Consider the following 12,985-nt stretch of genomic DNA (forward strand, 5'->3'; position numbering starts at 1 on the left):
AATAATACCTAACACCTACCTACAATTCTGTCTATTGTGGGTATTTATATGATGATAAAGAAGTAGAGACTGAAATTCACAGGTGTGCAGAGTTTAGAAAGACTTGTGATCATATGGGAAAACATGCATTAATAGAGGACTATAGATGTGTCGGCACAAAGCAGGGATGGTTTAAACATTGACTGGTTGGTAAAAATATTGACAGATTAGGTAGCTGTCAGAATAATCAGAAGTTGCAGCCCCCGTGAACACCCATGTGTTTCTTTAGATTGACATGTTGTGAAAATCCTTTCACGCAAACACTACAAACAAAAAGTTTCTGGCCTGAGTGGACTCTCATGTGATTTTCAAGATGATGCTGTCTATTAAATCTGGTTTTACAGAAATCCCAACCAAAAGGCCTTTCCTTTGTGTGAAGCCTCGTGTGTCGCTCTAACTGCATTTCATTCACAAAACGTTTGCTACAATCATGCGGTATGAACACGCATGTGATATTTCAGACCTCCGGGCTGTGAAAAGCCTCGACTACAAACACAGCAGATTAATGGCTTTTCTATCATATGAACATGCATGCATGTGACTCTTTAAATCTGAAGGTTGTGAAAATCTTTTACTACACACACTACAAATCAGGGATTTATCTCCCGTGTGAACAAGCATGTGAATCTTTAGAATATTTTGTTGTGAAAAACCTTTCTTGCAAACACTACAAACAAAAGGTCTCTCTGCAGTGTGGATCCACATGTGTTTTTTAAGACTTACTTTTACCTTAAATCTTGCACCACAAACATCACAAGAAAATGTTTTTTCTTCTGAATGGAGCTTCATGTGAACGGTAAGATTTCTCTTTGCATGGAACCTTCTCCCACAATCATCACAGGAAAATGGAGTCTCTCCAGTGTGGACTCTCATATGTGTCTGAAGAGAAAACTTTTCCTTAAATCCTTTACCACAAAGATCACACCTATGCTCTCTCATTCCAGTGTGAATCATCATGTGTAATTTAAGATTCCTCTCATGTTTGAATCTTTTGCCACAAATATTGCAACCAAATGGCTTCTCTCCTGTGTGGACTCCATACTGAGCCGTAACACTGGAAGACAGTTTTGATGTCTTACCTCTTCTCTCAACCATCTTCTTACTTAGGTGGGAAGAACATACTGGATCTGGGTTCTTGTCTGGTTCTAATCCTCCACAGCTCTGTCCATCAGGTTCTCTTTCCATCTGTATAACTGAGCTGCTGGTTGGAGCTTCTGTCTCTCTATTGTTTTCAGTTTCACCTTGATGAAGCTCTGATAACTGAGGTTTTTCCTCATCTTCACTCTTTACAGAAAGCTGCTCTTCCTCCTGACTGATCCACAGCTCCTCATCTTCCTCCTTTACGTGGGGGGGCCCTGGATCCTGCTGGTCCAAACTGGGGCTCCAGTCATGGGGAACCACTTTAATCACCAACATCTGATGGACTGAAAACATCAAAACACACATGTACATCACTGATTGCTTCTGGATGATAAAATAATCATTTACATATGATCTCATTTTCCTTAGCGTTAATAAAGGATTTCTGAATGGAATCGTTTATTAAAAGAGTTAGAATTCACTAAAACAGATGCTAAGAAACCAACTGATGATGTAAAGAAGTGATAAACGACCCTACATGTTGGGCCACGAAACAAGGCAACTTGGGGACAACATGAAGAATGACTTGTCATTGAGCAGCGTAAAAACAGTTAATGAGGATGGTTCAATTCTCTGCTGGTTCTATAATCATGTATGGAATATTTACAGGTCCTTCTCAAAATATTAGCATATTGTGATAAAGTTCATTATTTTCCATAATGTAATGATGAAAATTTAACATTCATATATTTTAGATTCATTGCACACTAACTGAAATATTTCAGGTCTTTTATTGTCTTAATACGGATGATTTTGGCATACAGCTCATGAAAACCCAAAATTCCTATCTCACAAAATTAGCATATCATTAAAAGGGTCTCTAAACGAGCTATGAACCTAATCATCTGAATCAACGAGTTAACTCTAAATACCTGCAAAAGATTCCTGAGGCCTTTAAAACTCCCAGCCTGGTTCATCACTCAAAACCCCAATCATGGGTAAGACTGCCGACCTGACTGCTGTCCAGAAGGCCACTATTGACACCCTCAAGCAAGGGGTAAGACACAGAAAGAAATTTCTGAAAAAATAGGCTGTTCCCAGAGTGCTGTATCAAGGCACCTCAGTGGGAAGTCTGTGGGAAGGAAAAAGTGTGGCAGAAAACACTGCACAACGAGAAGAGGTGACCAGACCCTCAGGAAGATTGTGGAGAAGGGCTGATTCCAGACCTTGGGGGACCTGCGGAAGCAGTGGACTGAGTCTGGAGTAGAAACATCCAGAGCCACCGTGCATAGGCGTGTGCAGGAAATGGGTTACAGGTGCCGCATTCCCCAGGTCGAGCCACTTTTGAACCAGAAACAGCGGAAGAAGCGCCTGACCTGGGCTACAGAGAAACAGCACTGGACTGTTGCTCAGTGGTCCAAAGTACTTTTTTTGGATGAAAGCAAATTCTGCATGTCATTCGGAAATCAAGGTGCCAGAGTCTGGAGGAAGACTGGGGAGAAGGAAATGCCAAAATGCCAGAAGTCCAGTGTCAAGTACCCACAGTCAGTGATGGTCTGGGGTGCCGTGTCAGCTGCTGGTGTTGGTCCACTGTGTTTTATCAAGGGCAGGGTCAATGCAGCTAGCCATCAGGAGATTTTGGAGCACTTCATGCTTCCATCTGCTGAAAAGCTTTATGGAGATGAAGATGTCATTTTTCAACACGACCTGGCACCTGCTCACAGTGCCAAAACCACTGGTAAATGGTTTACTGACCATGGTATCACTGTGCTCAATTGGCCTGCCAACTCTCCTGACCTGAACCCCATAGAGAATCTGTGGGATATTGTGAAGAGAACGTTGAGAGACTCAAGACCCAACACTCTGGATGAGCTAAAGGCCGCTATCGAAGCATCCTGGGCCTCCATAAGACCTCAGCAGCGCCACAGGCTGATTGCCTCCATGCCACGCCGCATTGAAGCAGTCATTTCTGCAAACGGATTCCCGACCAAGTATTGAGTGCATAACTGTACATGATTATTTGAAGGTTGATGTTTTTTGTATTAAAAACACTTTTCTTTTATTGGTCGGATGAAATATGCTAATTTTGTGAGATAGGAATTTTGGGTTTTATGCCAAAATCATCCGTATTAAGACAATAAAAGACCTGAAATATTTCAGTTAGTGTGCAATGAATCTAAAATATATGAATGTTAAATTTTCATCATGACATTATGGAAAATAATGAACTTTATCACAATATGCTAATATTTTGAGAAGGACCTGTAAATGGTCTGATGGTAAATGGAATGAACTTGTATAGCGCTTTATCAAGTCCCCAGAGACCCAAAGCACTTTACACTACAATCAGTCAGTAAGCCATTCACACACTGACAGTGATGAGTTGCAAAGTAGCCGCAGCTGCCCTGGGGCAGACTGACAGAAGTGAGGCTGCCATACACAGGCGGCACTGAGTCCTCTGACCACCATTAGCAGACAAGTCGGGTGAAGTGTCTTGACCAAGAACACAACAACTGAGACGGACAGAGCAGGGGTTCGAACCGGCAACCCAGCGGAAACTCCTACCACCTGAGCCACAGCAGATTAATGGCTTCTATCGTATGAACATGCATGTGACTCTTTAAATCTGAAGGTCATGAAAATCCTTTACTACACACACTGCAAATCAGTGATTTTTCTCCAGTGTGAATAAGCATGTGACTCTTTAGATTCTCTGTTTGGGCAAATTCTTTACAACAAACACGACAAATAAATGATTTCTGTCCTGTGTGAACACAAGTAACTCTTTAGATTCCCTTAATGTGAAAAGCCGTTGCTACAAACACTACAAATATAGTGTTTCTCTCCTGTGTTAATAAGCATGTGTCTCTTTAAAAAATGTTGTGAAAAACCTTTATTGCAAACACTACAAACAAAAGGTCTCTGCAGTGGAAGGAAGGAGCCTGAGCTTGTGCAGGAAGTCTAGAGACATAGGCTAGAAATAATTGGGCTCACCTCCATGCACAGTGTGGGCTCTGGAACCGAGCTCCTCGAGAGAGGTTGGATTCTCTTCTACTCTGGAGTGGCCCGCGTGGAGGCTTGGGTAGGTTTGCTTTTGCCCCCAGCTGAGCCATCTCATGTTGGGGTGGATGAGAGGAGACCTCTCATCTATGCCTTCGGGACAGAGGGAGATCTCTGAATGTAGTTTCGGCCAACAGGACCATAATTCTGCTGGGGATGTTCAATGTCCATGTGGGAAATGACAGTGTCACCTGGAGGGGTGTAATTGGGAGGAATGGCCTCCTCGATCTGAACCCAAGCGGTGCTTCATTGGACTTCTGAACACCATGTTCAAGCATAAGGGTGTTCATTAGTGCACTTGGCACCAGGACACCCTACGCAGGAAGACGATGGTCGACTTTGTAGTTGTGTCTTCGGACCTTCGGCTGTATGTCTTGGACACTCAGATGAAGAGAGGGGCGGAGCTGTCCACCGCTCACCACCTGGTAGTGAGTTGGATCCGCTGGAAGAGAAAAAAGCCAGACAGACTTGGCAGGCCAAAGTCTCAGGCTCTGCAGTGGCAAGGCTTCTGAAGTGGATGAGATCTGCCCTGAGTACTTCAAGTCTCTGGATGTTGTGAGGCTGTCTTGGCTGACATGCCTTTACAACACCGAGTAGTGGTTGGGGACAGTACCTCTGGACTGGCAGACCTGGTGGTGATCCTCCTTCACAAGAAGGGGGACTGAAGAATGTGTCCCAACTACAGGGGGATCGCACTCCTCAGCGTCCTTGGTAAAAGCCTGTGCTAGGGTGTTGGAGAGGAGAGTCCGGCCAATGGTCCAACCTCAGCTTCAGAAGTAGCAGTGTGGTTTTCGTCCTGACCGTGAAACACTGAACCAGCTCTACACCCTCCACAGGGTCCTCAAGGGTTCATGGCAGTTTGCCCAACCGGTTTACATGAGTTTTGTGAACCTAGAGAAGGAGTTCGGGGCTCTCTATTGGGGCCATCAGGTCTCTGTACAAGCGGGGCTGGAGTTTGGTCCGCAATGCCGGCAGTTGGACAGGTTCTTGGTGCATGTTGGACTCTAGCAGGGATGGCCGTTGTCACTGGTCCTGTTTATAACGTTCATAGACAGGAATTCTTGATGCAGCCAAGGGCCAGATGGGGTCTGGTTTGGAGATCAGTGGATTTTGCCTTTTTGCAGATTACCTGGTCCTGCTGACCCCTCTAGCCCCCCAGGCCTGTCCCACCAGTAGGAGACCCAGAGGATGGGCCAGGACACGCTGGAGAGACTAAGTCACTCGGTTGGCCTGGGAATGCCTTGGGCCTTCCCCAGAGGAGCTGAATGAGGTGTCTGGGGGTCTTTACTTAGACCCAGTCTCGGTGGTAGCAGCCCAACAGATTTACTGTCACAAGTGGAGAGTTACAGCTAATGCTTTAAAGCTCTGCTTGATGTTAATAAAAGAAACTTCATTAGAAACTGCATTCGGGTTATTTCAATTGTTAAGGACATGGAGACAGAAACAAAAAGGAAAAAATAAGAAGCACGAAAGAGAGAGAGGTGGGGCAAAAAGGAAAAGGGGAGATAAGGAGAAAAGAATGGAGGAAAGAAAGAAGGATGAAGAGAATACAAGATAGCACCCTGCTTGCTTCTACACTTGCAGAAACATTCATATTAACAGCTTTTTTTTAACCAAAATGTGTACAGTACTTATGAATGCAAGATGTATTTAGTGGTAAATGCTGCCCAATATAGAACATTTGTATATCTGTTAACACCTGAATCTAAACACCTGTGGGTCTGAGTGTGAGCGCGCTTGTGTATACAAGGTTTCTCCATATAAATATGCAATAGCGAATGTGAGGAGCAACATCCCTGCCCCCCCGGGAGAGATACGGAGGAGATCCGAGACCTGTCGTCCCAGTCGGCGGCCGTCTACGCCCGAGCAGATACAGTCATGGACCCAGAGACCTGAGATCCCAGGACATACCACTCCCTAAGCAGAGGCCCGACAGAGCCCAGTTGTCCAGGCTCCAGCAAGCAGCACATCGGGAGTGAGCCGGCACACACCAAAGCACCCAGTCCCGGACACCGACAACCCCAAGTACACCAGCGGGCAGAGACACCAACCACCAGCAGGTAGTGTGGCGGGTAGGAAATAGGCTCCACCTTTGATGGGGGGCCTAAACTGATCCAGGAGAGGGAAGAGTCCAAGACCCAACCTGACACAAAAAACAGGCACACACAATCACATATTCCCACCCTCATGCGTACAAATAAAAACACTCACAGTCCCTTTTCCTCCAGGAGATGGAGACAGGCAGACCGCCCCAGCACCTGAACCTGGGCCGGGCTAGCCTGAGCTGGTGCCTGAACCTGTGCGACCCCAGGCCGGAACCTGACCCCCCACCCCGACCCCAGTCCCCAACGACCTCCATCCTCATCCAGAGAGGGTGGCATGTACAAAAGAGGGGTCTACATGGTCCAAACTAGCCCACCAACCACAGCCGCCACAGGATGAAACAGTCCCAACCCCCCGATGAATTCCGATCCTAACCCCATGAGCCCCCCACCCCCAATGAACCCCAACTTGAATTTCCCCCACAGGGCCACCCCCAACCAGGACACAGATATCAAACACATGCCCCCGAACTCAAACGCCATGAATCCCCTTCCCACAGTACAGGGGCACACCCCCACAGGTAAGCTCCATCCCTGAAAAGCCAAAAAAGCCACAACCACATAGCACAAGCTCCACACACAGCCCGGCTCCAAGCACCCCCAGCACATCCTGCCGCCCACCACACAGCGTGCCCCGACAGCAAGGCAAGGGCCCCGCGCAACACAACAAGGCAGACACCACTGAGCACCGAGCCCACAACGGAACCCCCAACCACACAAAGACGGGACACCCGGCAAGAGGTTCCCGGCCAGCAGCAAGCAGCAGCAGCGTCCCCCACCACACCCCCCGCAACCACACAAACACACCACATCACCGCCACTGCAATGATAGCTCAGGGAGAAACATTATCCAGCTCAGCTCTACCATCACCGCTCAGCCGATCCAAATGTTGATGGCCCCACATCCAAGAATAATAATAATCATCTTTATTGGTCATTGCACATGTACATTACAACAAAATTTGTCCTCTGCATTTAACCCATCCCTTATAGGGAGCAGTGGGCTGCCATTGTGCGGCGCCCGGGGAGCATTCTGGGGCTAAGGGTCTTGCTCAGGGACCCAGAGTGGCAATCTGTGAGATACGAACCTGGCCCCTTGTGTACCCTCTGGAACACAAACCTCCTGTTCTAACCACTAGGCCACCACTCCCCCCAAAATATTGATTCTGTGTTGTTTAGAAGCTCATAACCTCCTCCATTAACATCCTGAGAAGCCGGGGAGGGGATACGGCCCCCTCACCCACTCTCTGCAGCAGGACTAGATCTTCTCTCCAGGTCGTAGCTCGGCGGGACTTGAACCCAGGAAGGACTTGAACCCAGGAACTCCACCACTGGCATCTTCTGGTCACAGACAGTTCCTCCACACCATCAGGTCTGCTCCCCTGATGTGAAGAGGACACACACACCCCCCAACCCCACACGCTGCAGCCCCTCCACGCCACCCTCTAGCCCGCCGCCCTGATCCCCCTGCCCAGACACAACAGCCAACAGAGCAGCACACTCCCAAGCCCGCCCAACTATCCGGCCAGCCCCAGTCCGTCAGTTCATGAGAGGGATACATGCACCAGCCGGGTAACCGGGCCAACCGCTCCAGGCCAAGCACAACCTGCAAGACACCCCAGTGCAGGCACAAGACATGCTCCACCGCCCCAACCACTCAACCGCCAACTGCAGCCCGCCGCTCGATCAGGTCCAGAGCCACAGAAGGAAGCAATGGAGGAATGCCACTACAGCACGCCAAGGACCAGGCACCCCGCCAACCCCACAGCCAAACCCCATAGATGCCCCAGCATGCCGGCCACCCACACTCCCGCACAGTACACCCCACCGCAATAAGCAGGCCGGCTGGCCGGCCCCTCCACCAAAGCAAAGCCACATCTCTCACAACACAGTGCCCAGCCACCAGAGCCAGGGATGGAAATCCAAGCGATACCGAGAGAACTGAAAAGCCAGCACCAGCCTCATATGTGTCTGAAGATAAAGCTTTTTTAAATCCTTCGCCACAAAGATCACAGCTGAGTTCCTGTTTTGCTGTGTGAACCATCTGTAATTCAACATTAGTCTTGTGTTCGAATCTTTTAAAGGAAACACTGGAACCAAATTACTTCTCCCGTCTGCAACCTGAGCTGTAAGTTTAGAACACATTTTTGATCTTTTACCTCTTTTGTGAACCATCAGCTTGCTGTGTTGACATGAACATACTAGATCTTGGTTCCTCTCTGGTTCTGGTCCTCCACCAGGTTGTTTCCATCTGTTCAGCTAAGCTGCTGGTTGAAGCTTCTGTCTCTCTGTTATCTTCAGTCTTGATTTAATTAAACTCTGATAAATGAGGCGTTTCTTTTTTTTCAATTTTCACAGTAAGTTGAAAAAAGTAAGTTGGTCTTGGCTGATCTTAGAAAAAAAATGAAGATATTTAACTGGGTAAAAATCAAGTTCATATTTAGAAAATGTGGTCTCAAAACACAAAAGTTTCCACAACTGTACTACAAACATGCTGTGGACTTCACTCAACACTATTAGTAGAATTTAGCTCAAGATGATTTTAAAGTCTAAAACCATTAACCTGTAGACTACACTGACATTCCCCAATTTCATAAAAGTTTCGAACACAGCAGCTTCCCTACTATAGATAGCACCTCTTAATATCTCATTGTTGGGTCCCCAGCCATAGTTAAGTGGCTAAGGGGCCGGCTGCTAGATTCTCCGCGTCCCGGGCGTAGTCCAACCGTTCTACCAGCTGATAGCCGCTGTCAAGACACACCAACAGAAAAAGGCTTCAACTTCTAGTGGTTCTGCTCCACTTCCCAAATTAATCCCAATTGTTGTGTTACCCCTTTTTGTAGAATAGTGCATGCTTAGTTAGGTGAACATTGTTGAACCAGAAACCTTTGATTGTAACTATTGGCTTAATAAATTTCACATAGATAAAGAGACAGTGTTTTTTTTTGTTTTGTGTAAGAGTGATTATCTGTCAAGTTATGGGTAATGTTCCACACAATTCGGTAAAACGCTTGATAACATAGTGACATTTGGCGTGGTTTTGTTAATAATTATCAATTGTTAATGATAACTAATTGTAATTATTAAGTATTGTGAGCCCAACAATCACATCATCTGTTATCTTTCTTTGTAATAAATGATTTGTGGTTAGAATTTATTTTGTCTAAATTATGATTTTTAATTATAGTTTTTGACAAATATTTATAATAAATAATCAGAATCCATACAGGAGTCAGAGCTGGAATCCCTGAACGAAAACACCATTCACTTCTGTTCGGTCTCTACCACATGGATCTCTAGCGGGAGCTGGACGGGAGAGGTACCGCATGCGAATGTCTCATGGCAGGCAAGAAGGCATAACTCTCCAACTTGGATCCAAAGTGACTACGATCCAACGGTCTAATACACGCAGATCTAGTGCACATGGTTAAATATTACCTGCTTCTCAAAATGCTCAAAACCCTGTCTCTAACAATGTGGAGTGAAGTGGTTGTCCCCACGACCTAGGGGAAAGGTATCGGGACAGCAGTTCAGCCGGCTGATATAACCAACCCCCCACAGCTACCGAGAGTGGCTGCAAAGCTAGTCCCTTTGTTATGTCTTTGTGACACTATAGGAGTGGAAGAGTGGGTGATTTCCCATGCCCGACATGAACACAGCATTGGACGCACAAGAGCGTAATGACGTCAGTAGCCGCTGGAACAGTCAACAAAGCAAGCATGGCTAATAGAAAGCGGTCAAAAGTATGGCACCACTTTTTAAAATGCAATCACGTTCGCTGCAATATTTGTGACGCAAATGCAAGGCCAGCGGCGGGAATACTTTTAAAGTTGATGAAGCACCTCGTTAAGCACAAGATTTTTCTCAAGGCTGAAGAGCAATTTTCATCAGCCTCAGATCTACAGCTACAACTGCATTCAGCACCGTTAGCACGCGTGGATCCATTAGCGACTCGTTGTCTGCAGCCAGAAACATGGAAGATGTTACAATACAAGCTCGATGTTGTTCTGATATATTCATAAGTTTATATATTGAGAAAGAAATATGTTAAATTGAAAATTTTTGAGATTTTATTATTAAACAAATTAACATTTATCACCACATAAACACACAAAAGTACCGAAAATTGGTAACGTTGAGTACCGATACCGATTCCCAGGTACCAGGCATTGGTACTGTATCAGTTCAAATGTGAAAAGGTACCTATCCCTTTAGCTAACAGAATTAATCAACAATATTACTACTTCTTTGAATTTTATTCAATATTAAACACTACGTTTTTCATAGATTAAATAGTTTAATCAGTAACACAAGCTGGTAAATTCAACCCTGACATGCATGTGATTAATATAGACGGAGAAACATGATTTAGGTTCTCAAAGTTGCCTTTGAATACAAATGCGAAACTTCAAGTCACATAAAGCAGAATTAAAAATGGCAGCCTAAGTAAGTGCAAAACCCTTTACAAAAAAAATAACTAAACCTTTATCAAATTCTATTTCATAAATAACAAAAACAGTGTTGGATGAGAGTACAGCCAGGAATGGGCGATATGACCTTAAAATAACATCTCCCACTCCAGTGCATCGCTTTTACCACATCATATGGAAGAATCAGAAATGAGAGCCTGACAGCCCAAAGCCAAACTATCAAAAATCCTCTCCACAACTAAACACCACAAACTGGATTAGAGCCAAGGGCCAGCCCTGGTCTTATCCAACCAAGAATTTGGACACAACTTGCATCTTGGTAATTGAAGGACCAACTAGCCCTTAAAGCTTCTTAATCTGAGGCTCAACAATCGGTCTCTGCTTCCTTTCCAACACCTTCAAGTAAACTTTCCCAGGGAGGCACAAGTCAGTGATACTCTTAAAAATTTGAATCGCCATCCTAATTTCCCATTACAAAGATGTTGTCCAGGCCTGTCTTGAGATACTACAGAGAAGTAGTATCTCACTCCTCCATGGAGGACATGGTGCCCAGATAGAGATCATCCCATCGTTAGACAACTTCTCAGTCTGGGTTTGCAGTTTCCACCTCAAAACTAAAGATAGGTGGGATGGGCAAGTCTTTTTAATCACTGGCCAACCAAAAGTCCATCTGCATAGCCTCTCCACATATTTTCAACAGCATCATTTTAAATGTGGTGTAAGACGGTTACATCAAAGTTTAAATTTACATCTGGACAAATTTAGTGAACTTTGGTCTCATATTGGTGCTCACCTCATGTATTATAGTATAATACTGTATCAACTGTGGTCTTTTAGTTTTTTGCACTTAGCTGTTATTCCTTTTTCTCTGATCTGTCTAACAATCTAGTCTCCTGTTTTTGATACTAACCAGCCAGGATTAAGTTCATTATTGTTCTGAAATTAGATTATGGGAGAAGCCCTGTAACAAGGTGCTGACCTGCCCAGGCTGTCCCCTGCTGCATCGACATTAAAAGACTTATATTGCTTTTATGACTTCCATGCTCCAATCCGCTCAAATAAATGTGTTACTTACTGAGATCTTTGCTGTCTTGTTTCTGCTCCGGTTCTGATGTGGATGCTGCAGGAATGGGGGGCTCCACACGGAGCCCTCTGGGGATGTCAGCTTTGACCTTCATCATTTTAGACACCCTTGATCCCCCTGGGATTCTCCTTTTTCACAATCCTTGTTTGCAACCTACATATGTTTTTTAGTAGGTCACGGTTTCAGCCATGTAACCGACAGCTTCTGGTTATCTGCTTCCTTTAATTGTAAATCAGACACAAATCAGAATCTGATCAGATAAATTGTATTAACAGACAATGTAAACTGTAGCAGAGATGAAGCGATGCTGCAGAGTGGAGAGTCTGATACCTTGGTCAGAAGTTCTGGTTCCACTCTGTAACTGTCCCTAGTATTGGTCCTCAGCTGAGCAACAAGGCTTAGGGGAGGTGTCCACAGACGACTTGTGCTTCCCCGTACTGTCTCACAAACTCAGCGTGGACGTGTCTTTTAGCACAGCTGTTCAAAGCAAACATGTAGAAGCGGTTTCCTCACGGCGAGTGTTGAGTGGAGAGTCTTAGACTTCAATTATACTCGTTTTTCACAAACTTTAAGAGATTTTTCTATCGGGATTTAGCAAGCCAAGCTAATGTTTCCACATCCGGTTACTTCCTCTTTACAGACCAATAGATGACACGTAAAGCTCTGATTCGACAAACTACTTCCTACTCCAAGCGTCAGCTTTTCAAAAGTTAATCGTGTGTCTTTTAGTTTTTCGCACTCCACTGTTTTTAATCTTTCAAAACATTACTCGTTTTCAGGTCATATATAAGTTTAGATATAAACTAAACAGGTTATATATAAGCATTTTATGGGACCACTAATAACGTTTCTGCATAATTCACATCAATCCATACCTCTTCTTGTGGGGTTGCAGAGGGCTGGTGCCTATAGTACTCGATAAAACTTTTACTACAACATATTTCTGCTCTAGGTTAAAAAAAAACAAAAAAACTGTATTTCTCTAATAGCAGTGAGTAGAAGAAGGTAACCACTGGTGACCACTTTCCACTCTGCACCATTTTCTGAAAGCATCTAAAATGCTTTCTGATTGAGAAACAATATAATTTTAGTTTGTGTCAAAGGGAAATTTTTAGGAACTATGTTCCAATGAACATCTTAACTGGCTCTTCTCCAGAGCTGACTTCATGAAATAGCCCGTTGTGGTGCCA

At 45.0% G+C, this 12,985-nt stretch overlaps 1 protein-coding gene across 4 annotated transcripts in view; it reads right to left on the reverse strand.

Annotated features, from left to right (window-relative positions):
• The window catches only part of LOC124875325 (zinc finger protein 135-like), a 33,445-nt gene extending 20,980 nt beyond the window's left edge, over window positions 1-12,465 (reverse strand). For 3 of the 4 annotated variants that reach the window (XR_007040017.1, XR_007040018.1, XM_047377429.1), the window contains exons 1-3: window positions 12,126-12,451; window positions 11,787-12,014; window positions 1,119-1,463 (exon numbers count right to left, since the gene is read on the reverse strand). Coding sequence is in view for 2 of the 4 variants with exons in the window: in XM_047377429.1 (XP_047233385.1) it covers window positions 1,119-1,463; window positions 11,787-11,892 (451 nt within the window). In the remaining 2 variants the exon portion in view is untranslated. Of the gene's footprint in view, window positions 1-1,118; window positions 1,464-11,786; window positions 12,015-12,125 lie in introns of all 4 variants that reach the window. The other variant, XM_047377428.1, reaches the window with a different exon arrangement.
• Between the last annotated feature and the right edge of the window lie 520 nt (window positions 12,466-12,985).

This window comes from Girardinichthys multiradiatus, chromosome 10 (assembly GCF_021462225.1).
Source record: "Girardinichthys multiradiatus isolate DD_20200921_A chromosome 10, DD_fGirMul_XY1, whole genome shotgun sequence".
Classification (NCBI taxonomy): Eukaryota; Metazoa; Chordata; class Actinopteri; order Cyprinodontiformes; family Goodeidae; genus Girardinichthys; species Girardinichthys multiradiatus.